The 25,775-nt window shown below is 47.0% G+C and overlaps 1 protein-coding gene across 1 annotated transcript in view; it reads right to left on the minus strand.

Moving 5' to 3' along the window:
• Positions 1–23,947, minus strand: part of ATP1A3 (ATPase Na+/K+ transporting subunit alpha 3) — a 42,118-nt gene extending 18,171 nt beyond the window's left edge. The window contains 11 exon segments of the mRNA XM_030970094.1: positions 1,146–1,280; positions 3,236–3,345; positions 4,349–4,547; positions 6,669–6,937; positions 10,436–10,553; positions 11,428–11,562; positions 12,749–12,862; positions 14,150–14,353; positions 15,210–15,269; positions 16,572–16,694; positions 23,868–23,947. Coding sequence (XP_030825954.1) covers positions 1,146–1,280; positions 3,236–3,345; positions 4,349–4,547; positions 6,669–6,937; positions 10,436–10,553; positions 11,428–11,562; positions 12,749–12,862; positions 14,150–14,353; positions 15,210–15,269; positions 16,572–16,694; positions 23,868–23,873 — 1,473 coding nt within the window. The 5' untranslated portion in view covers positions 23,874–23,947.
• Positions 23,948–25,775: the final 1,828 nt, after the last annotated feature.

Below are 25,775 nucleotides of genomic sequence, written 5' to 3' on the forward strand. Positions count from 1 at the left end.
GCTGGGGTGAAAAATGAGAATTTTGGGGTTTTGGGAATTTTTTCCAGGTTTTTTGGGGTTTTTTTCAGGTTTTTTGGGGGTTTTTTGAGTTTTTTTTCGGGGTTTTTTCGGGGGTTTTTTTCAGGTTTTTTTTGAGGGTTTTTTTGGGTTTTTTGGGCTTTTTTTCGTGGTGTTTTTTCCGGTTTTTTGGGGTGTTTTTTCGGGGTTTTTCCGGGTTTTTTTCGTGGTTTTTTCGGGTTTTTGGGGGGCTTTATTCGTGTTTTTTCGGGTTCTTTTTCAGGTTTTTATGGGGGTTTTTTGGGTTTTTTGGGCTTTTTTTCGTGGTGTTTTTTCCGGTTTTTGGGGTGTTTTTTCGGATTTTTCCGGGTTTTTTTTTGGGGGGGTTTTTCAGGTTTTTGGGGGGTTTTTTTTCGTGTTTTTTCGGGTTCTTTTTCAGGTTTTTATGGGGGGTTTTTTGGGGTTTTTTGGGCTTTTTCTTGGTTTTTTCTGTTTTTTTGGGGTGTTTTTTCGGGTTTTTCCGGTTTTTTTCGTGGTTTTTTCGGGTTTTTGGGGGCTTTTATTCGTGTTTTTTCGGGTTCTTTTTTCGGTTTTATGGGGGTTTTTTGGGTTTTTGGCTTTTTTCGTGGTGTTTTTTTTTCGGTTTTTTGGGGTGTTTTTTCGGGTTTTTTCCGGGTTTTTTTTTTGGGGTTTTTCAGGTTTTTGGGGGGCTTTTATTCGTGTTTTTTCGGGTTCTTTTTCAGGTTTTTATGGGGGTTTTTTTTGGGGTTTTTGGGCTTTTTTTCTTGGTTTTTTCTGTTTTTTGGGGTGTTTTTTCGGGTTTTTTCGGGTTTTTTCGTGGTTTTTTCGGGTTTTTGGGGGCTTTTATTCGTGTTTTTTGGTTCTTTTCAGGTTTTTATGGGGGTTTTTTTGGGTTTTTTTGGGCTTTTTTCTTGGTTTTTTTCTGTTTTTTGGGTGTTTTTTCGGGTTTTTTCCGGGTTTTTTCGTGGTTTTTTCGGGTTTTTGGGGGGCTTTTTTTCGTGTTTTTTCGGGTTCTTTTTCAGGTTTTTATGGGGGTTTTTGGGGTTTTTGGGCTTTTTTCGTGGGTTTTTTTTCCGGTTTTTCGGGGTGTTTTTTCGGGTTTTTTCCGGTTTTTTTTTTCGGGGTACCTGGTACTTGTTGGTGGAGTTGAAGGGGATCTCGGCCACCTTCTTGTTCCTCTCCCTCATGACCTTGACGGAGCCCGAGGAGAGCTCGATGCACTTGAGCAGCGCCGACTCCGACGCGTCCCCGGCCACGTCGCGCTGCGGGCGCCAAAACGGGGTTAGAAACGCAGAAATCGGGATTTTCAACCAAAAATACGGGATTTCAACCCAAAAAATTGGGATTTGTCCCCAAAAACCGGGGTTAGAAATGCAGATATTGGGATTTGTACCCCAAATATGGGATTTCAACCCAAAAAATTGGGATTTGTCCCCAAAAATCGGGGTTAGAAACGCAGAAATCGGGATTTTCAACCCCAAATACGGGATTTCAACCCGAAATATGGAAATGGCGCCCGAAAATTGGGATTTGTCCCCAGAAATCGGGGTTAGAAATGCAGAAATTGGGATTTTCAACCAAAAATACGGGATTTCAACACAAAAATTGGGATTTGTCCCCAAAAACCGGGGTTAGAAACGCAGAAATCGGGATTTTCAACCAAAAATATGGGATTTCAACCCAAAAAATTGGGATTTGTCCCCGAAAATCGGGGTTAGAAATGCAGAAATTGGGATTTTCAACCAAAAATATGGGATTGGTGCCTGAAAATTGGGATTTGTCCCCAAAAACTGGGGTTAGAAACTCAGAAATCAGGATTTTCAACCCCAAATATGGGATTTCAACCAAAAAATTGGGATTTGTCCCCAAAAATCGGGGTTAGAAATGCAGATATTGGGATTTGTACCCCAAATATGGGATTTCAACCCAAAAAATTGGGATTTGTCCCCGAAAATCGGGGTTAGAAACTCAAAAATCGGGATTTTCAACCCCAAATACGGGATTTCAACCCGAAATATGGAAATGGCGCCCGAAAATTGGGATTTGTCCCCGAAAACCGGGGTTAGAAATGCAGAAATTGGGATTTTCAACCAAAAATATGGGATTTCAACCAAAAAATTGGGATTTGTCCCCAAAAATCGGGGTTAGAAATGCAGATATTGGGATTTGTACCCCAAATATGGGATTTCAACCCGAAAAATTGGGATTTGTCCCCGAAAATCGGGGTTAGAAACTCAAAAATCAGGATTTTCAACCCCAAATATGGGATTTCAACCCGAAATATGGAAATGGCGCCCGAAAATTGGGATTTGTCCCCAAAAATCGGGGTTAGAAATGCAGAAATTGGGATTTTCAACCAAAAATATGGGATTGGTGCCCGAAAATTGGGATTTGTCCCCAAAAATTGGGGTTAGAAACTCAAAAATCGGGAATTACACCACGAAATATGGGATTGGTGCCCAAAAATTGGGATTTGTCCCCAAAAATCGGGGTTAGAAACTCAAAAATTGGGATTTTCAACCCAAAATACGGGATTTCAACCAAAAAATTGGGGTTAAAAACTCCAATTTTACACCCAAAAAATCTCCCCCCCAAAAATCCACCCCCCCAAAACAAAGTCCTAAAAATTCCAAATTTTTTTTGTTTTAATCCCCAAAACATCCCCCCCAAAAATCCCCCGCCAAAAAAACTAAAAACCATAAAAATTCCAATTTCTTTTGTTTTAATCCCCAACAAATTCCCCCCCAAAAAAACCCTAAAAATTCCAATTTTTTTTGTTTTAATCCCCAAAACTTCCCCCCAAAAATCCCCAAAACATTCCACAAAAAAAAACGCCTAAAAATTCCAATTTTGTTTTTTAATCCCCAAAAAATTCCCCCAAAAATCCACAAAAAAATCCACAAAAAAAAGCCTTAAAAATGCCAAAAAAATTTTTTTTAATCCCCAAAAATTCCTCCCCCCAAAAAAACCTAAAAATTCCATTTTTTTTTGTTTTAATCCCCAAAAAATCCCCACCCCCAAAAAAAAAAAAAAAAAACCCTAAAATTTCAAAAATTTTTTTTTTTCATCCTCAAAAATTTCCCCCCAAAAATTCCCCAAAAAATTCCAAAAAAAACCCCAAAAAAAAAAAAAAAAAAAGGAAAAATCCCAAAAAAACCAAAAACCCCCCAAAAAAACCCCCAACTAGAAACGCCCGGTTCTGGTTCGGTTTTGGCACCTTGAGGATGGGCACGTTCTCCTGGCCGCCCTTGAACACGGCGCGGTTGCAGAGCCCGGCGATGTGGCTCAGCGCCACCCACGTCGGGGAGCTCTTGTCGAACGCCGTGCCTGCCGGGACCGGTTCGGACCGGTTCAGACCGGTATAAACCAGTATAAACCAGTATAAACCAGTATAAACCAGTTTGGACCAGTATAAACCAGGATAAACCAGGATAAACCAGGATAAACCAGGATAAACCAGTATGGACCAGTACGGACCAGTACGGACCAGTATGGACGGGTATAAACCAGTTCAGACCAGTATGGACCAGTACGGACCAGTTCAGACCGGTATGGACCAGTATAAACCAGTATGGACCAGTATAAACCAGTATAAATCAGTATAGACCAGTGCGGACCAGTATGGACCAGTACGGACCAGTTCGGACCAGTATGGAGCGGTATAAACCAGTATGGACCAGTTTGGACCAGTTCAGACTAGTATAAACCAGTTTGGACCAGTATAAACCAGTTTGGACCAGTATGGACCAGTATGACCCAGTATGGACCAATTTGGTGAAGTTTTTGGCCCCAAACTCCTTCAAAACTCCCCCAAAACTTCCTCATCCTCCTTTCCCTCTTCTCCCTCCCAGTCTGTCCCAGTCCCTCCCAGTCCCTCCCAGTCCCTCCCAGTTTCTCCCAGTTTGTCCCAGTCTGTCCCAGTCCCTCCCAGTCTGTCCCAGTCCATCCCAGTCCCTCCCAGTCCATCCCAGTCCCTCCCAGTTTGCTCCCAGTCCATCCCAGTCCATCCCAGTCCATCCCAGTCCCTCCCAGTTTGTCCCAGTCCATCCCAGTCCCTCCCAGTCCCTCCCAGTTTGTCCCAGTCCCTCCCAGTCCCTCCCAGTTTGTCCCAGTCCCTCCCAGTCCATCCCAGTCCCTCCCAGTCCCTCCCAGTCCATCCCAGTCCCCCCAAAACCCCTTCAAACCACCCCAAATTTCCCCATTTTCCCCTCCCAGTCCCTCCCAGTCCCTCCCAGTTTGTCCCAGTCCATCCCAGTCCCTCCCAGTCCCTCCCAGTTTGTCCCAGTTTGTCCCAGTCCCTCCCAGTCCCTGCGCGTGTCCCGGCGCTGACCGGACTGGTCCTCGGTGGTGTCGGCCTCGTGGATCTGGTTGTCGAACCACATGTGCGCCACGGTCATGCGGTTCTGCGTCAGCGTGCCCGTCTTGTCCGAGCAGATGGTGGAGGTGGAGCCCAGCGTCTCCACGGCCTCCAGGTTCTTCACCAGGCAGTTCTTCCTGGCCATGCGCTTGGCCGTCAGCGTCAGGCACACCTGGGGAGGCCGGGAAATGGGGCTGGGGGCTCAAGTGGGGCTGGGGGCTTCGTTTTGGGGCGAAAATCCCAAAAATCCCGGAGAAAATCGACCAAAATTGGAGGTGGAAACACCTGGAGGAACCTTCGGTAGAAGGACACCCAAATTCTGTCAGTTTTGAGGGGTTTTGGTGGGTCTCAGATGGTCCTAAATGGGTCTGGGGTCTCCATATGGGGCTGGGGTCTCAAGTGGGGCTGGGGGCTTCGTTTTGGGGAGAAAATCCCAAAAATCCCGGAGAAAATCGACCAAAATTGGAGGTGGAAACACCTGGAGGAACTTTCCGTAGATGGATCTCCAGATTTTGATGGTTTGGGGGTTTTCAGGGGGGTCTCAAATGGTCCTAAATGGGTTTGGGGTCTCAAAATGGGTCTGGGGTCTCAAATGGGTCTGGGGGCTTCAGTTTGGGGCAAAAATCCCAAAAAACTCGGAGAAATTTGCTCGAAATTGGAGGTGGAAACACCTGGAGGAACCTTTGGTAGAGGGATCTACAAGTTCTGGAGGATTTCCAATGAGTCTGGAGAACCAAAATGGGTCTGGGGTCTCCGAATGGGGCCAGGGTCTCAGAATGGGTCTGGGGGCTTCGTTTTGGGGCAAAAATCCCAAAAATCCCAAGAAAATTCGACCAAAATTGGAGGTGGAAGCACCTGGAGGAACCTTCCGTAGAAGGACACCCAAATTCGGGATTTTTTGGGTGGATTTGGGCGGTTTTTGTCCCCAGTCCATCCCAGTCCCTCCCAGTCACTCCCAGTTCAATCTCAACCCCAATATCTCCATCTCAATCCCCAGTATCTCAATCCCAGTCCATCCCAGTCCCTCCCAGTCCCTCCCAGTCCCTCCCAGTCCATCCCAGTTCGCTCCCCAGTCAGTCCCAGTCCATCCCAGTCACCAATATCTCAATCCCAGTCCATCCCAGTCCCTCCCAGTTTGTTCCCAGTCCCTCCCAGTCCATTCTAGTCTTCCTCAATCCCCAATATCTTGGTCCCAGTCCCTCCCAGTCCATCCCAGTCACTCCCAGTTTGCTCCCAGTCCATCCCAGTCAGTCCCAGTCCATCCCAATCCCCAATATCTCAATCCCAGTCCATCCCAGTCCATCCCAGTTTGTTCCCAGTCCATCCCAGTCCATCCCAGTCCCTCCCAGTCCCTCCCAGTCCATCCCAGTCCATCCCAGTTTTCTCCCAGTCACTCCCAGTCCATCCCAGTCCCTCCCAGTCACTCCCAGTCCATCCCAGTTCGCTCCCAGTCACTCCCAGTTCAATCTCAACCCCAATATCTCAGTGCCAGTCCATCCCAGTCACTCCCAGTTTGCTCCCAGTCCATCCCAGTCCATCCCAGTCCATCCCAGTCCATCCCAGTTCAATCTCAACCCCAATATCTCAATCCCAGTCCCTCCCAGTCCATCCCAGTTTGCTCCCAGTCCATCCCAGTCCATCCCAGTCCCTCCCAGTCACTCCCAGTCCATCCCAATCCCTCCCAGTCCATCCCAGTCCATCCCAGTCCATCCCAGTCCCTCCCAGTCCATCCCAGTCCCTCCCAGTCCCTCCCAGTCCCTCCCAGTCCATCCCAGTCCCTCCCAGTCCCTCCCAGTCCATCCCAGTCCCTCCCAGTCCATCCCAGTCCATCCCAGTCCCTCCCAGTCACTCCCAGTCCATCCCAGTTCGCTCCCAGTCACTCCCAGTTCAATCTCAACCCCAATATCTCAGTGCCAGTCCCTCCCAGTCCCTCCCAGTTCGCTCCCAGTCCCTCCCAGTTCGCTCCCAGTCCATCCCAGTCCATCCCAATCCCCAGTATCTCAGTCCCAGTCCCTCCCAGTCCATCCCAGTCCATCCCAGTCCCTCCCAGTCACTCCCAGTCCATCCCAATCCCCAGTATCTCAGTCCCAGTCCATCCCAGTCCATCCCAGTCCATCCCAGTTTGTTCCCAGTGGCTCCTAGTCCATCCCAGTCCATCCCAGTCCATCCCAGTTTTCTCCCAGTCACTCCCAGTCCATCCCAGTCCCTCCCAGTCCATCCCAGTTTTCTCCCAGTCCATCCCAGTCCATCCCAGTCCCTCCCAGTCCCTCCCAGTTCGCTCCCAGTCGCTCACGGTGACGGTGGCCAGCAGCCCCTCGGGCACGTTGGCCACGATGATGCCGATGAGGAAGATGACGGCCTCGAGCCAGGTGTAGCCGAGGATGAGCGAGAGGATGAAGAAGGAGATGCCGAGGAAGACGGCGACGCCGGTGATGAGCTGGATGAAGTGCTCGATCTCCACGGCGATCGGCGTCTTGCCCACCTCCAGCCCCGAGGCCAGCGTGGCGATGCGGCCCATGACCGTGCGGTCGCCCGTGGCGATCACCACGCCGCGGGCCGTGCCTGGAAAACGGGGGAAAAAACGGAGAAATTGGTGAAAACGGGGGGAAAATGGGGAATTTACGTAAAATTGACCCAAAATGGCCTCAAAATGGTCTCAAAATGGCCCCAAAATGGCCCCAAAATTCCTCCAGATCATCCACAATCAGCACGTCCTGGGCCGTGCCTGAAAAATGGGGGAAAAACGGAGAAATTGGTGAAAACGGTGAAAAATTGGAAATTTACGTAAAATTGACCCAAAATGGCCTCAAAATGGCCCCAAAATGGCCTCAAAATGGTCCCAAAAGTGGTTCTGGATCATCTACGGTCAGCATGTCCTGAGCTGTCCCGAAAAATGGGGAAAAATGGGGCAAAAAGGGGAAAAAATTTGAGAAAATGGGAAAAATGGGGAATTTACGCAAAATTGACCCAAAACAGCCTCAAAATTGACCCAAAATGGCCTCAAAATGGCCTCAAAATGGCTCCAAAATTCCTCCAGATCATCCACGGTCAGCACGTCCTGGGCCGTGCCTGAAAAATGGGGAAAAACGGGGAAATTGGTGAAAACGGTGAAAAATTGGAAATTTACGTAAAATTGACCCAAAATGGCCCCAAAATGGTCTCAAAATGGTCCCAAAATGGTTCCAAAATGGCCCCAAAATTCCTCCAGATCATCCACGGTCAGCATGTCCTGAGCCGTGCCTGAAAAATGGGGGAAAAACGGGGAAATTGGTGAAAACAGTGAAGAAATGGGAAATTTACGTAAAATTGACCCAAAATGGCCTCAAAATGGTCTCAAAATGGCCCCAAAATTCCTCCAGATCATCCACGGTCAACACGTCCTGGGCTGTGCCTGGAAAAATGGGGGAAAAAATGGCAAAATTGGTGAAAACGGTGAAAAATTGGAAATTTACGTAAAATTGACCCAAAATGGCCTCAAAATGGCCCCAAAGCGCCTTAAAATGTCCCCAGAATGGTCCCAAAAGTGGTTCTGGATCATCCATGATCAGCATGTCCTGAGCTGTGCCTGAAAAATGGGGAAAAATTGGAGAAATTGGTAAAAATGGTGAAATAATATGAAAAAATGGGATATCGGCCCAAAATTGACCCAAAATGGCCTCAAAATGGCCTCAAAATTCCTCCAGATCATCCACGGTCAGCATGTCCTGGGCCGTGCCTGAAAAATGGGGGAAAAAACGGAGAAATTGGTGAAAACGGTGAAGAAATGGGGAATTTACGTAAAATTGACCCAAAATGGCCTCAAAATGGCCCCAAAATGGCCCCAAAAGTGGTTCTGGATCATCTACGGTCAGCATGTCCTGAGCTGTCCCGAAAAATGGGGAAAAATGGGGCAAAAAGGGGAAAAAATTTGAGAAAATGGGAAAAATGGGAAATTTACGCAAAATTGACCCAAAACAGCCTCAAAATTGACCCAAAATGGCCCCAAAATGGCTCCAAAATGGCCCCAAAATTCCTCCAGATCATCCACGGTCAGCACGTCCTGGGCCGTGCCTGAAAACCGGGGGAAAAACGGGGAAATTGGTGAAAACGGGGGGAAAATGGGGAATTTACGTAAAATTGACCCAAAATGGCCTCAAAATGGCCTCAAAATGGCCCCAAAATGGTCCCAAAATGGCCCCAAAATTCCTCCAGATCATCCACGGTCAGCATGTCCTGAGCCGTGCCTGAAAAATGGGGGAAAAACGGGGAAATTGGTGAAAACGGTGAAGAAATGGGAAATTTACGTAAAATTGACCCAAAATGGCCTCAAAATGGCCCCAAAGCGCCTTAAAATGTCCCCAGAATGGTCCCAAAAGTGGTTCTGGATCATCCATGATCAGCATGTCCTGAGCTGTGCCTGAAAAATGGGGAAAAAATGGAGAAATTGGTAAAAATGGTGAAATAATATGAAAAAATGGGATATCGGCCCAAAATTGACCCAAAATGGCCTCAAAATGGTCCCAAAAGTGGTTCTGGATCATCTACGGTCAGCATGTCCTGAGCTGTCCAGAAAAATGGGGAAAAATGGGGCAAAAAGGGGAAAAAATTTGAGAAAATGGGAAAAATGGGGAATTTACGCAAAATTGACCCAAAACAGCCTCAAAATTGACCCAAAATGGCCTCAAAATGGCTCCAAAATTCCTCCAGATCATCCACGGTCAGCACGTCCTGGGCCGTGCCTGAAAAACGGGGGAAAAACAGGGAAATTGGTGAAAACGGGGGGAAAATGGGGAATTTACGTAAAATTGACCCAAAATGGCCTCAAAATGGCTCCAGATCACGCATCAGCCCTGTGTCCTGAGCTGACCCTAAAAATGGGGAAAAAACGGGAGAAAATGGGAAAAAATGGGGGAAAATGGGGAAAAAAGGAAAAGAAGAGGGAAAAATTGGGAAAAAAACAGGGAAAATGGGGATAAAACCAGGGGAAAATGGGAAAAAATGGGGAAAAACGGGGAAAAAAGGGACAAATCAGGGAAAAAATGGGGAAAGAGGGGGAAACAGGAAAAATGGGGGAAAAAAGGAAAAATGGAAAAAAATGGAAAAAAATTGGGAAAAAAATGGAAAAAAAAGGAGGGGAAAAAGAAAAGAAAAAATGGAAAAAATAGGAAAAAATGTGAAAAAATGGAAAAAAAAAGGAAAAAAATGGAAAAAAAAAAAAAAAAAAAAAATGGAAAAAAATGGAAAAAAGGGGAAAAATGGGAAAAAATGGAAAAAATGGAAAAAAAAGGGAAAAAAATGGAAAACAGCGGAAAAAAATGGAAAAAAATGGAAAAAAAGGAAAAAAATGGAAAAAAAAAAAAATGGAAAAAAGGGGAAAAAATGGAAAAAATGGAAAAAAAATGGAAAAAAAAAAAAAAAAAAAAATGGAAAAAAAGAAAAAAAATGGAAAAAAATGGAAAAAAAGGAAAAATTGGGAAAAAAAGGAAAAAAATGGAAAAAAAAAAATGGAAAAAAATGGGAAAAAAATGGGAAAAAATGGGAAAAAATGGGAAAAAATGGGAAAAAATGGGAAGAAAAAGGGGAGAAAAAAGGAAAAGAGAACGGGAAAAATGAAAAAAAAAGAAAGAAAAACTGGAAAAAAATTGGAAAAAAAATGGAAAAAAATTGGAAAAATGGAAAAAATGGAAAAAAAAAGGGGGGGGAAGGAAAAGAGAATGGGAAAATGGGAAAAAAAACAAAAGAAAAAATGGAAATAAATAGGAAAAAAATGGAAAAATATGGGAAAAAAAAAAGAAAAATGGAAAAAAATAGGAAAAAAATGGGGAAAAATGGAAAAAAAATTGGAAAAAAAAACGGAAAAAAATGGAAGAAATGGAAAAATGGAAAAAATTGGGAAAAAAAGGGGGGGAAAAGAAAAGAAAAAATGGAAAAAAATGGGAAAAAATGGGAAAAAATGGAAAAAAAAGGGGAAATAAAGGGAAAAAAATGGGAAAAAAAGGGAAAAAAATGGGAAAAAATGGGGAAAAAAAGGGAAAAAACAGGAAAAATCGCTTCAAATCCCCCCGAATTTCCGGGGCTCACCCTCGACGCAGTTGGTGGAGAAGAAGGTGATGTTGCGCGTCTCCAGCGGGTTGTCGTGCGTGCAGTCGGGCGAGCGCGTCTGCGGCTCCGACTCGCCCGTCAGCGACGAGTTGTCCACCTGCGGCGGGGTTTGGGGTGAAAAACGGCGATTTTGGGAAAAATCCCCCAAATTTCGGGAAAATTCTGGGGAATTCGGGGCGAATTTTGGGATTTTTAAAGGTGAATTTTGGGGGGATTTGTGGGGAAATTCCCCCGGGTTTGGGGAAATTCCTGGGGGATTTTTGGGATGAGCTTTGGGGGTTTTTTTGGGGCGAATTCAGGGGATTTTGGGAAAATTCTCAGGATTTTTGGTGCAATTTCCTTGGATATTTTGGGGTCATTTCCCAGGATATTTTCGTGTCACTTCCCATCATTTTTAGGGTGATTTCCCAGGATTTTTGGTGCAATTTCCAAGCCTACATTCATGTGATTTTTCCCACTATTTTTGGGGTAATTTCCCGATATTTTGGGGGTAATTTCCCAGAATATTTTTGTCTGATTTTTCCCAGTATCTTGGGGCAGTTTCCCATTATTTTTGGTGCAATTTCCCAGGATTTTTGGTGCAATTTCCCAGGACACTTTCATGTGATTTTTCCCACTATTTTTGGGATAATTTCCCAAGATACTTTCATGTGATTTTTCCCGGTATTTCTGGTGCAATTTCCCGATATTTTGGGGTAATTCCCCAGAATATTTTTGTCTGATTTTTCCCAGTATCTTGGGGCAATTTTCCATTATTTTTGGTGCAATTTCCCAGGATTTTTGGGGCAATTTCCCAGGACATTTTCATGTGATTTTTCCCAGATATTTCTGGTGCGATTTCCCGACGTTTTTGGTGCAATTTCCCGGGATTTCTGGTGCGATTTCCCCGATATTTTTGGGACGATTCCCCAGTATTTCTGGGGTAATTCCCCGTTATTTTTGGGGCGATTTCCGGGGATTTGGGGTCCCACCTTGCATCCGTGCGCCGAGATGATCCTGAGGTCGGCCGGGACTCGGTCGCCGCCCTTGACCTCCACCAGGTCCCCGACCACGACCTCCTCGGCGTTCACCTGCATCTTCTCCCCCTCGCGGATCACCAGGGCTTGCTGGAAATCGGCAATTTTGGGAAATTCAAAAATTCCGGCAATTTCGGGAATTCCCCGGCTGGCAGAACCCCAGGAATCCCAAAAAATTCCCCCAAAACTGGAATTTTTTTCATGTTTTTTTCCTCAAAAAAATACCTAAATGCTGAAGAAAAAATTCTAAAAAACCCCAAAAAAATCCTAAAATAATCTCAAAAAAAAATCCCCCCCCAAAAAAATCCCCCCCCCAAAAAAATTCCAAAAAATAAAATTTAAAAAACAAAAAAAATAAAATTAAAAAAATCCCAAAAAAATAAAATTATAAAAAAAAAAAAAATTTAAAAAATAACAAAAAAATTTTAAAAATCCCCCAAAAAAAAAATTTTAAAAAACCCAAAAAATAAAATTTAAAAAATAAATCCCAAAAAATAAAAAAAAAAAAAAACAAAAAATAAAATTAAAAGAAAAAACCAAAAAATAAACTGAAAAAAAAAATCCCCAAAAAATAAAATTTTAAAAATATCCCAAAAAATAAAATAAAAAATCTCCCAAAAAAATAAAATAAAAAAAATCCCAAAAAATAAAATTTAAAAAAACCCCAATAAAATAAAATAAAATAAAAATACAAAAAAATTAAATTAAAAAATTCCCCCCAAAAATGAAAAAAAAATCCCAAAAAAATAAAATTTAAAAAATCCCCAAAAATTAAATTTTAAAAAAATCTCAAAAAATAAAATAAAAAAATCCCAATAAAATAAAATAAAATAAAAATCCAGAAAATAAAAATTAAAAAAATCCCCCAAAAAATAAAATAAAAAAAACCCCAAAAAAATTTTAAAAATCCCTAAAAGAATAAAATTTAAAAATCCAAAAAAAATAAAATTTAATAAAATCCCCAAAAAATAAAATAAAAAAATCCCCAAAAATAATATAAAAATCCAGAAAAATAAAATAAAATAAATCCCCAAAAAAAAAAAATTTAAAAAATCCCAAAAAAATAAAATTTAAAAAAATCCCAAAAAATACAATTTTTTTACACATCCCCAAAAATCCCCAAACCCCAAATTCCTCCTCCACCTCCCCCAAAACCCCAAACCCCCTGGAGCTGAAAATTCACATTTTCCACCCCAAAAACGGGAGCGCCCCGCCCCGAATTTCGGCTGCTGGAGCCAAAAACCCCGAAATCGGCGTTTTTTGGCCCGAAGCGCACCTGGGGCACCATGTTCTTGAAGGATTCCATGATCTTGGAGCTCTTGGCCTCCTGGTAGTAGGAGAAGCAGCCGGTGATGATGACGACGGCGGCCAGGACGATGCCCAGGTACAGCTGGGGGGCCCAAAAAAACCGATTTGGGGTCATTTGGGGGTTTTTTGGAAGGTGGAGAAATCCCCCAAATTCACCCGAAAAAAGCGCGGTAAAAGAAAGGAAAAAAACACAAAAAAAAAAACCCCGAAAACACGCTCAAAGAAACGCTTTAAAAATCCCCAAAAAAGCACAAAAAAAAGCTTTAAAAAGAACCTTTAAAAATCCAAAATAATCCCAAAAAAAATCCCAAAAAATTCCAAATAAAAGCCGGAAAAAAATACAAAAAAAAAAAAACAACTTTAAAAATCCCGGAAAAACCCTTTAAAAATCCCCCCCAAAAAATCCCCAAAAAATCCAAATAAAACCCGAAAAATAATCTGAATAAAACCCTTTAAAAATCCCAAACACATCCTTTAAAAATCCCGGAAAAATCCCCCAAAAATCCCCAAAAAAATCCAAATAAACCCCAATAAAACCCGAAAAAAAACCTAAAAAACCCTTTTAAAATCCCAGAAAAAAATCCCCAAAAAATCCAAATAAAACCCGAAAAAAAAATCCAAATAAAACACGAAAAAAATCAAAAAAAACCCTTTAAAAATCCCAAAAAATCCCCAAAAAATCCCGAAAAAATTCCCCAAAAAATCCAAATAAAACCCCCAAAAAAAAATCCCAAAAAATCCCCAAAAAATCCCGAAAAAATTCCCCAAAAAATCCAAATGAAAACCCGAAAAAATCCAAATAAAACCCGAAAAAAATCCCGAAAAAATTCCCCAAAAAATCCAAATAAAACCCGGAAAAAATCCTAAAAAAACCCTTTAAAAATCCCAAATAAAATCCTTTAAAAATCCCAAAAAAACCCTTTAAAAATCCCGAAAAAAAATCCCAGAAAAACCCTTTAAAAATCCCAAAAAAATCCCCAAAAAATCAAAAAAACCCTTTAAAAATCCCAAATAAAACCCTTTAAAAATCAAAAAAAATAAACTTTAAAAATCCCCACAAAAAACCCAAAAAATCCCAAAAAAAAAATCCCAAAAAAAACCCCAAAAAATCCCAAAAAAATCCCAAAAAAATCCCAAAAAAACCCTTTAAAAACCCCAAAAAATCCCAAAAAAATCCCCAAAAAACCCTTTAAAAATCCCCAAAAATCCCGAAAAAAACCCAAAAAATCCCAAAAAAATCCCAAAAAAACCCTTTAAAAACCCCAAAAAATCCCAAAAAAATCCCCAAAAAACCCTTTAAAAATCCCCAAAAATCCCCAAAAAATCCCCAAAAAATCCCAAAAAAAGGGCCTTTTTGCTGGCGGCTCACGTTGTCGTTGGAGGGCTCGTCCTCGGTGCCGGCCTGGATGCCGTAGGCCAGGAAGCAGAGGATGGCGCCGATCCAGAGCAGGATGGAGAAGCCGCCGAAGAGCTGGCGGCAGAACTTCACCCACTCGGGCGTCGTGGGCGGCGGCGTCAGCGCGTTGGGGCCGTCGCGGGCCAGGATCTCCTGGGCTTTGCTGTGCGTCAGGCCCTGGGGGGAAAAATGGTGAAAAACGGTGAAAAAATGGTGAAAAACGGTGAAAAAACGGTGAAAAAATGGTGAAAAAACAGGGAAAAATGAATGAGAAATGACCAGAAAATGACCGAAAAAGGAACTAAAAATCGTGGCCATCCCAGGCCAGGATCTCCTGGGCCTTGCTGTGCGTCAGGCCCTGGGGGGAAAAATGGGGAAAAAACGGGAAAAATGGTGAAAAACGGTGAAAAAATGGTGAAAAAATGGTGAAAAAATGGTGAAAAATGAGTGAAAAATGAGCAAAAAATAAGCAAAAAATGACCAAAAAAATGAACTAAAAATGATCGAAAAGTGACCAGAAAATGAACTAAAAGTGACCTAAAAATCCCAAAAAGTTACCTAAAAATTACCTAAAAATGAACCAAAAAATGAATGAAAAGATGATCAATAAATGAACTAAAAATGAACCAAAAAATGAACCAAAAAATGACCAAAAAATGACCTAAAAATGAACTAAAATTTACCCGAAAAATGAACCAAAGAATGACCTAAAAATGAACTAAAAATGAACCAAAGAATGACCTAAAAATGATCTAAAAAGGACCTAAAAATTACCTAAAAATGAACTAAAAATGAACTAAAAATGACCCGAAAAATGACCCGTAAAATGAACCAAAAAATTACCTAAAAATGAACTAAAAATGAACTAAAAATGAACCAAAGAATGACCTAAAAATGAACTAAAAAGGACCTAAAAACGAACAAGAAACGAGCTAAAAATGACCTAAAAATTACCAAAAAACGCCCTAAAAATGAGCGGAATTCCCAGAGCACCGAGGGACCCCAAAATCAGCGGATTTCACCCCGAAATCACCTGGACGCAGTCGGTGTTGTATTTCCTGCAGACCTCCTCGATGGACATCTTGTGCTCCGTCTGCGGGGAGGGGGAACCCCAAAATTGCAGAAATCTCCCCCAAAATTCCAGAAATCTCCCCCAAAATTCTGGAAATCCCCTCGAAATTCCAGAAATCTCCCCCAAAATTCCAGAAATCTCCCCCGAAATTCTGGGAGCCCCAAAATCCGGGAATGGGCCCCAAAATCCTTTGAAATGCCCCCAAAATTCCCCCAAATCCCCCAAAACCCCCAATTTTCACCCCAATTTCCCCAAATTTCACCCCCAATTTCCCCCAAATCCCAAATTTTCCCCAATTTCCCCATTTTTCCCCCAAAATCCCCCCAAATCCCCCCAATTCCCCCCCGATTTCCCCCAAACCCCCAAATTTCCCCCAATTTCCCCCAATTTCACCCCAATTTCCCCATTTTCCCCCTGAAATCCCCCCAAATCCCCAATTTCCCCCAATTATCCCCAAATCCCCCCATTTCCACCCCAAATCCCCATTTTTCACCCCAATTTCACTCCAATTTTCCCAAATTTCACCCCGATTTCTCCCCAAATCACCCCCCAAACCCCCCAATTTCTCCCAAATCCCCCCAAATTCCCCCCAAACCCCCAATTTTCACCCCAATTTTCCCAAATTTCACCCTGATTTCTCCCCAAATCCCCCCCAAACCCCCAGATTTCCCCCAATTTCCCCCCAAATCCCCCCAATTTCCCCCCAATTTCCCCAAATCCCCCCAAACCCCCAATTTTCCCAATTTTCCCCCAATTTTCCCCCCAAATCCCCCGAAAGCCCCCATTTTCCCCCCCAATTTTCCCAAATCCCCCCAAATTTCACCCCAAATCCCCCCCAAACCCCCAATTTTCCCCAATTCCCCCCAGATTTCCCCCCAAACCCCCAAAATCCCCCCCCCCCCCAAACCCCCAATTTCCCCCAATTTCCCCATTTTTCCCCCCAAATCCCCCCCAAACCCCCAAAATCCCCCCAAATTTCCCCCAATTTCCCCATTTTTCCCCCCAAATCCCCCAAATCCCCCCAAACCCCCCAATTTTTCCCAATTTTCCCCCAAATCCCCCCATTTTCCCCCCAATTTTCCCCCAATTCCCCCCAATTTCCCCCAAATCCCCCCCAATTCCCCCCAGATTTCCCCCCAAATCCCCCCCAAATTTCCCCCAATTTTCCCAATTTCCCCCCAAATCCCCCCCAAATTTCCCCCAATTTTCCCAATTTTCCCCCAAATTCCCCCCAAATTTCCCCCAATTTTCCCAATTTTCCCAATTTTCCCCCAATTCCCCCCAGATTTCCCCCCCAAACCGCCCCGGCCCCCCGGCACTCACCATGGCCACCTCCTTCTTGAGGTCGTCCAGGTCGCGCGTCTTGCTCTTGCCCTTTTTGGGGGACTCCTTGTCGCCCCCCTTGTCCTGCGTGGTGGCCACGCGGTAGCTGTCGGAGCCGCCGAACTGGGGGGGGCCGTTACTGGGGGTCCCGAGACCCCAGACCCACCCCCGGCGGCGGCCCCGCAGCTCCCGAAATCGGGGGGAGAAAACGCAAAAAAACGGGAGAGAAACCGCCCCCAAAACAGCCCCAAATATGGGAGAGAAATGACCCAAAACACAGCTCATAAATCCCCCAAAGCACCCCAAAATATGGGAGAGAAATGACCCAAAATATCCACAAAGTATGGCAGAGAAATGACCTAAAACACCCCCGAAAACTGGAGAGAAAGAACCCAAAACAGCCCCAAAATATGGCGGAGAAATGACACAAAACACAGCTCATAAATCCCCCAAAATAGCGCCAAAGCACCCCAAAAGATGGGAGAGAAATGACCCAAAATATCCACAAAGTATGGCAGAGAAATGACCAAAAATACCGCCTCAAAACTGGAGAGAAATGGCCCAAAACACCCCCCAAAACTGGAGAGAAATGGCCCAAAATATCCCCAAAATATGGCGGAGAAATGACACAAAACACAGCACATAAATCCCCCAAAACAGCACCAAAGCACCCCAAAAGATGGGAGAGAAATGACCCAAAACATCGCCCCAAAACTGGAGAGAAATGACCCAAAATATCCCCAAAATATGGGAGAGAAATGACCCAAAAAATGGGAGAGAAATGACCCAAAATATCCACAAAATATGGCAGAGAAATGACACAAAACACAGCACATAAATCCCCCAAAATAGCACCAAAGCACCCCAAAATATGGCGGAGAAATGACCAAAAATACCGCCTCAAAACTGGAGAGAAATGGCCCAAAACACCCCCCAAAACTGGAGAAAAATGGCCCAAAATATCCCCAAAATATGGCAGAGAAATGGCCCAAAAACTGGGAGAGAAATGACCCAAAACATCAGCCCAAAACTGGAGAGAAATGACCCAAAATATCCACAAAAAATGGGAGAGAAATGGCCCAAAAACTGGGAGAGAAATGACCCAAAACATCGCCCCAAAACTGGAGAGAAATGACCCAAAATATCCCCAAAATATGGCGGAGAAATGGCCCAAAACCACCCCAGAAATGGGAGAGAAATGCCCCAAAATATGGGAGAGAAATAACCCAAAATAGCCCCCAAAACTGGAGGGAAATAGCCCAAAATATCCACAAAATATGGCGGAGAAATGACCCAAAACATCCCCAAATATGGCAGAGAAAAGACCCAAAACACAGCTCATAAATCCCCCAAAATAGCACCAAAGCACCCCAAAATACGGCAGAGAAATGACCCAAAACATCGGCCCAAAACTGGAGAGAAATGGCTCAAAATATCCCCCAAAACTGGAGGGAAATGACCCAAAATATCCACAAAATATGGCGGAGAAATGACCCAAACACAGCACATAAATCCCCCAAAATAGCGCAAAAGCACCCCAAAATATGGCGGAGAAATGACCCAAAATGTCCCCCAAAACTGGAGAGAAATGGCTCAAAACAGCCCCAAAATATGAGGGAGAAATGACCAAAAATATCGCCTCAAAACTGGAGAGAAATAACTCAAAATATCCCCCAAAACTGGAGAGAAATGGCCCAAAATATCCACAAAATATGGCAGAGAAATGCCCCAAAATACAGCTCATAAATCACCCAAAATAGCGCAAAAGCACCCCAAAAATGGGAGAGAAATTGCCCAAAATATGGGAGAGAAATGACCCAAAATATGGGAGAGAAATGACCCAAAACAGCGCCCCCAAAACTGGAGGGAAATGACCCAAAATATCCCCCAAAACTGGAGGGAAATGACCCAAAATATCCCCAAAATATGGGAGAGAAAGAACCCAAAAAGTCCCCAAAATATGGGAGAGAAATGACCCCAAACCACCCGAGAAATGGCAGAGAAATGACCCCAAAAAACTTTTCCCCCCAAAATCCTCAAATTTCCCCAAAATCCCCACCAGGACCCCCCAAAAATCCCCAAAATCCCAAAATTTCCTCCCAAAATCCTGAAATTTCCCCCAAATCCCCCCCAGGACCCCCCAAAAATCCCCAAAATCCCAAAATATCGCCCCAAAATCTTCCATTTCCCCCCCCAAAATCCCCAAATTTCCCCCCAAATTCCCCCCCCAGCCCCTCCCCCGCTCGGGGGGGATTTAAGGGTGGGGGAGGGGCGGGATTCCCCCCCCCCCTCCCCCACCCCATCTGCTCCCCGTTAATCCCCGGGGGGGGGGGGAGGGGGGGGGAGGGGCCGCGTGGGAAAAGGGGGGGGGGGGGAGGGGCGAAGGGAGGAGACCCCAAAAATTGGGGGGAATTCCCCAAAAAAATTCGGATTTTGGGGGTTTTTTTGGTTGCTTTTTTTAATTTTTTTTTTTTAATTTTTTAGGGGGGGAAATTCCCATTTTTTGGGGAAAATTTCCATTTATGGATGGGAAATGCTCATTTTGGGGGAAAATCCCCATTATCGGGATGAAATTCCCGTTTTTTGGGGCAGAAATTCCAATTTTTGGGGGGCAGAAATTCCAATTTTGGGAGGCAGAAATTCCAATTTTTCAGGGAGAAATTCCCATTTTTGGGAGGCAGAAATTCCAATTTTGGGAGGCAGAAATTCCAATTTTTAGGGGAGAAATTCCCATTTTTGGGAGGCAGAAATTCCCATTTTTAGGGGGCAGAAATTCCAATTTTTGGGGGGCAGAAATTCCCATTTTTGGGAGGCAGAAATTCCAATTTTTGGGAGGCAGAAATTCCCATTTTTAGGAGGCAGAAATTCCAATTTTTAGGGGAGAAATTCCCATTTTTGGGAGGCAGAAATTCCCATTTTTGGGGGCAGAAATTCCCATTTTTAGGAGGCAGAAATTCCAATTTTTAGGGGAGAAATTCCCATTTTTGGGAGGCAGAAATTCCCATTTTTGGGAGGCAGAAATTCCAATTTTTGGGGGGAATTTTCCCGACTGATTTTTATGGAGTTTCCCTATTTTGGGGGGAATTTTTCCCGTTTATTTTTTATGGGATTTCTCTGTTTTTTGGGGAATTTTTCCCGTTTATTTTTTATGGGATTTCTCTGTTTTTTGGGGAATTCTTCCCCTTTCTTTTTTATGGGATTTCTCTGTTTTTTGGGGAATTCTTCCCCTTTCTTTTTTATGGGATTTCTCTGGGGTTTTTTGGGAATTTTCCCGTTTATTTTTTATGGGATTTCTCTGTTTTTGGGGGAAATTTTCCCGTTTATTTTTATGGGATTTCTCTGTTTTTGGGGAGAATTTTCCCATTTATTTTTTATGGGATTTCTCTGGTTTTTGGGGGGAGAATTTTTCCCGTTTATTTTTTATGGGATTTCTCTGGTTTTGGGTTGTTTTTTTTTTTTAATTTTATTTTTTCATTTATTTTTCGTTTGTGTTTTTTTTCCCCCCATTTTCCAGGGCTGGGGACAGGACAGGGGGACATCGGGGCTTGGGGACAGCGGGACGGACACAGGGACAGGGGGACAGAGGGACACGGACATTGGGATGGACACGGGGACATCGGGATGGACAGAGGGACAGGGGGACGGACACAGGGACAGGGACAGGGACAGCGGGATGGGGACAGGGGGACAGGGACGGACAGAGGGACAGGGACGGACAGAGGGACAGGGGTTTGGGGACATCGGGATTGACAGGAAGACAGGGACAGGGACAGGGGGACAGGGACAGGGATGGACACAGGGACAGGGACAGAAGGACGGGGACACAGGGACAAGGACACGGTTTGGGGACATGGGGATTTGCACCAGGGTGGACAGAGGGACAGCGGGACGGACACAGGGACAGGGGGACAGGGACAGGGGGACAGAGGGACAGGGACAGAAGGACGGGGACACAGGGACAAGGACAAGGTTTGGGGACATCGGGATTTGCACCAGGGTGGGGACAGGGGGACAGAGGGACAGGGATGGACAGAGGGACAGAGGGCAGAGGGACACAGGGACAGGAATTTGGGGACATTGGGATTGACAGGAAGACAGGGACAGGGATGGACACAGGGACAGGGACAGAAGGACAGGGACCAGGGACAAGGATGGGAACAGCGGGGCGGACACAGGGACAGGGACACAGGGACAGACACAGGGACAGGGGACGGAATGGACACAGGGACAAGGACACGGTTTGGGGACATGGGGATTTGCGCCAGGGACAGACACAGGGACAGCGGGACGGACACAGGGACAGGGGGACATTGGGATGGACACAGGGACAGAGGGATGGACAGAGGGACAGGGGACAGGGACAGGGACACAGGGACACACAGGGACAGGAATGGACACAGGGACACAGGGACAGACACAGGGACATCGGGACGGACACAGGGACAGGGACAGAGGGACAGGAATGGGGACAGGGACGTTGCAGCCCTGCCAGGCCGCTGGCGCGGGGACAAGGACACAGGGACATCGGCGGGGCCCAGGGATTTGGGGACATCGTCGGGTTTGGGGACATTTTCCCTGATTTTTGTGGGGTTTGGGGACATCGGGGCTTGGGGACATCGGGGCTTGGGGACATCGGGGCTTGGGGACATCGGGGCTTGGGGACATCGGGGTTGGGGACATCGGGATTTGCGGCCGTGGGAATCTGGAGCTCGGTGGCGCTGCTGGCACAGGGCCCAGGTGGCGGGGACACGCAGGGGACACGCAGGGGACACGCGTGACACACTCAGGGACACGCGTGACAGGCCTGGGGACACACAGGGGACACTCGTGACAGGCCTGGGGACACGCGTGACACGCTCGGGGACACGCAGGGGACACGCGACAGGCCTGACAGGCCTGGGGACACGTGTGACACACTCAGGGACACGCGTGACAGGCCTGGGTACACACAGAGGACACACAGGGGACACTTGTGACACGCTCGGGGACACGCAGGGGACACGCGTGACAGGCCTGGGGACACGTGTGACACGCTCAGGGACAAGCGTGACAAGCCTGGGTACACACAGAGGACACACAGGGGACACTCGTGACAGGCCTGGGGACACGCGTGACACACTCGGGACACGCAGGGGACACTGAGGGAACACTGGCGACACAATTGGGGGTGCATGTGACAACTGGGGACTGATTGGGGACGCTGGTGACACGTTTGTGACACGTTGGTGACACGTTTGTGACACGCTGGTGACACGTTGGTGACACGTTTGTGACACGCGTGTGCCGCCCCGGGTGACGCAGCAGCCGCGTCACAGCCGGGGGGGGCCTGGCAGCCCCGGGGTGTCCCCAACTTGTCCCCATTGTGTCCCTTTGGTGTCCCCAGTGTGTCCCCAATGTGCCCCTTTGGTGTCCCCTCCATGTCCCCTCACTCTCCCCTCAATGTCCCCTCAATGTCCCATCATTGTTCCTTCCTTGTCCCCCTCAATGTCCCCATCAGTGTCCCCATTGCTGTCCCCCTTGTGTCCCCCATTAAATGTCCCCCTCAATGTCCCCTCATTGTCCCCATCGGTGTCCCCTTGCACACCTGTCCCTGTCCCTTGCTCGCCCCTCAATGTCCCCATCATTGTCCCCCTCAATGTCCCCTCCATGTCCCCTCCGTGTCCCCATTGGTGTCCCTGACACACCCTGCACACCCCGAGTGTCCCCTCGCTGTCCCCTCGCTGTCCCCTTGCACACCCCTGTCCCTGTCCCTTGCACACCCTTCCCTGTGTCCCTCGCCCCTTCCACGCCTGGCCTTCCCTCTTGTCCCCCATTGTCCCCTCGGTGTCCCTTGCACACCTGGCACACCTGGCACTGTCCCTCATTGTCCCTCACTGTCCCCTCGGTGTCCCTTGCACGCCCCCGCACGCTCCTTCCAGCACCTTCCAGCGCCGTCCCTTGCACGCCCCTGCGGCACCGCCAGCGGCGCCTTGCACGCTCACCCTGATCCTCCTCAAAACCGCCCCTTGCACACCCACCCGAAACCTCAAACACTCCTTATCGCCCCTTGCACACTCACCCGAAACCTCAAACACCAATTACAGCCCCTTGCACACCCACCCGAAACCCTCAACGCTCATTATATCGCCTTGCACGCCCACCCTGATCCTGCTTGAACTCCCACCCCAGACCCTTGCACGCTCATCCAAAACCCCAAATATTGAATGCAGCCCCTTGCACGCCCACCCAAATCCCCACATGTTCATTCCAGACCCTTGCACACCCGTCCCTGTCCCTTGCACACCCATCTGAAACCCCAAATACCGATTCCAGACCCTTGCACGCCCGCCCTGATCCCTGCACGCTCACCCTGACTTGCACGCTCACTGCAGCCCTTCCCCCCCTGCTGCAGCATCCCCTGCAGTCCCTCGCACGCCCATCCTCATCCTCGCACACCCCTCCTGACCTTCGCACACTCATCCTCACCTGCACGCCCATCCTCATCCTCGCACGCCCCTCCTGACCTTCGCACACTCATCCTGACACTTGCATACCCATCCCGATCCTTGCACGCCCATCCCGGTCCCTGCACGCTCATCCCAGTCCCTGCACGCCCATTCCAGACCCTTCCACACCCGTCCGGACCCTCGCACACCCATCCTCATCCTCGCACGCTCATCCCAGTCCCTGCATGCTCATTCCAGACCCTTCCACACCCGTCCCTGTCCCTTGCACGCCCATCCAAAACCTCAAACACCCATCCCGATCCTTGCACACCCATCCCGATCCTTGCACACCCATCCCGGTCCCTGCACGCCCATTCCAGACCCTTCCACACCCGTCCGGACCCTCGCACACCCATCCTCATCCTTGCACACTCACCCTGACCCTCTCACACTCATCCCGGTCCTTGCACACCCATCCCGGTCCCTTTCCCATCCCCCCACCCCTCGCACGCTCATCCTGCACCTGCCCGAGCCCCTCCCCCCGCTTATCACACCCCCCCCTCACCTCTCCGGACCCCTCCTCACATTTCAGGACCCCCCCCTCCATTTCCTGCGCCCCCTTCATCTGTCAGGACCCCCCCTCAATTTCCCGCCCCTCCTCACCTTTCCAAACCCCCCCCTCACATTTCCAGCCCCCCCCCCACACTCCCATCCCCCTCACACTTTTCCGGACCCCCCCCCGCACTTCACACCCCCCCCTCACATTTCCAGCCCCCCCTCACATTTCCAGCCCCCCCCTCACATTTCCCGACCCCCCCTCACATTTCCCGCCCCCCGCGCCCCCTCCCCAATTTCCCCTCCCCCACCTTACCCCCATCTTTGCGGCGTTCGCTGCTCCCCGCGCGGGGGGGGGAGGGGCGGGGCCGGATTTGGGTCTGGGGTCCCTGGGGGGGGGGGTCCCGTCCCCGTTGGCGGCTGCGGCGCTTCTGGGGCGGGGGGCGCGGGAGCTCCGGGCCTGAGCTGGGCTGGGGGGGGGTCCCGACCAATCAGAGAGCGCCGGCCCCTCCCCCTCCCCGCGGCAGGCCACGCCCCTTTTACTGCGGATCCGATTTGGGGCGGGGGGGGGAAAAAAAATAAAAAAAATTAAAAATAAATCATTAAAAAAATTAAAATAATTTTTAAAAAATTGACAGCGGGTGTGGAAAATTCTGGAGACCCCCCCCCCCCACCCCCACCCGATTTGGAATTTAAAAAAAAATTAAAAATATTTTTAAAAAATTAAAAAAAATTGATATGGGGGGAAGTGGAAAATTCTGGAGACCCCCCCCCCATAATTAAAGCCCCCTTAATTAAATCTTAACGCCCCCCCCCCAATTAATTAAATGTTGATTTTTTGCGTTAATTAAATCCGGGGTTTTTAAACCCCTCCCCTCCCCCCCCCGTGGCGCAGTGCGGAGCCGCCCCTCCCCCACCGCAATGCGACCCCCCCCCAAAAAAATTCATCGGGGACCCCCCCCCCCGTAATTAAACACAGCCAAGGGTCGGGGGTAATTAATGTCGGTAATTAGGGGCGTGGAATTAATTGGAAACGCGCCCCCCCCACTGCAATGCGGGCGGAGAGACGCAGTGACCCCCCCCAAAAAAATCAACCCCCCCAAAAAAATCAAACCCAAAAAAAAAATGAAACCCCCCAAAAAAATCAAACCCCCCCAAAAAAATCAAACCCCCCCAAAAAAATCAACCCCCCCAAAAAATCAAACCCCCAAAAAAATCAAATTCCTCCCAAAAAAAGCAGCGCCCCCCCCAAAATGAGAACCCCTCCAAAATAAAATTCTCCCCCCGAATAAAAACCCTAAAAAAAAAAATTCCTCCCCCAAAAAATCAACCCCCCTAAAATTTATCCCCCCCACAAAAAATCAGATTCCGCCCCAAAATAAAACCCCCCCAAAAAAATCAAAACACCCCAAAAAATTCAAATTCCTCCCCCAAAAAATCAACCCCCCTAAAATTCACCCCCACAAAAAAAATTCAAATTCCCCCCCAAAATAAAAACCCCAAAAAACTCCAATTCCCCCAAAATAAAAACCCCAAAAAATTCAAATTTCTCCCCCCAAAATTCAGCCCCTCCCCCCAGTTTAGCCCCTCCCCCTCCCTGCCAGGACCCCCCCCCGTTAATTAATCCCCCCCCAATAATTAATCCCCAATTAACGATCCCGCCCCCCCCCCAATTCCGCAGCATCCTCGCGCCGTCTCCATGGCAACGCCCCGAGCGCTCCTTGGCAACGGCGTCGCCATGGCAACGGGGGGAGCGACCTTGGCAACGGGAGCGGGGGCAGCGGCCCCTCCCCCACCCCCGGGACCCCCCCCCCCAAAAATAAACGGGATTTGGGGGGGGGGAAGGGAAAATTGGGGGAAAATTGGGGAGGAAAAAATGGGGAAAAAAAGGGGAAAAAAAGGGGAAAATTCGAGGGAAATTGGGGGAAAAATTGGGGGGAAAATTGGGGGAAAATTCGAGAGAAAAAAAGGGAAAAAAATGGGGAAAATTCGAGGGAAATTGGGGGAAAAGTTGGGGGGAAATTGGGGACATTTCGGGGAAAATTCAGGGAAAATTGGGGAAACTCTGGGGGAAAATTCGGGGGAATTTGGGAAAATTCTGGGGAAAGAAAATGGGTAAAAAATGGGGAAAATTCGAGGGAAATTGGGGGAAAAAATGGGGGGAAATTGGGGAAATTTCAGGGGCAATTGGCGGGGAAAAAATGGGGAAAAAATGGGGAAAATT

Source organism: Camarhynchus parvulus, unplaced genomic scaffold, assembly GCF_901933205.1.
Source record: "Camarhynchus parvulus unplaced genomic scaffold, STF_HiC, whole genome shotgun sequence".
Taxonomy (NCBI): domain Eukaryota; kingdom Metazoa; phylum Chordata; class Aves; order Passeriformes; family Thraupidae; genus Camarhynchus; species Camarhynchus parvulus.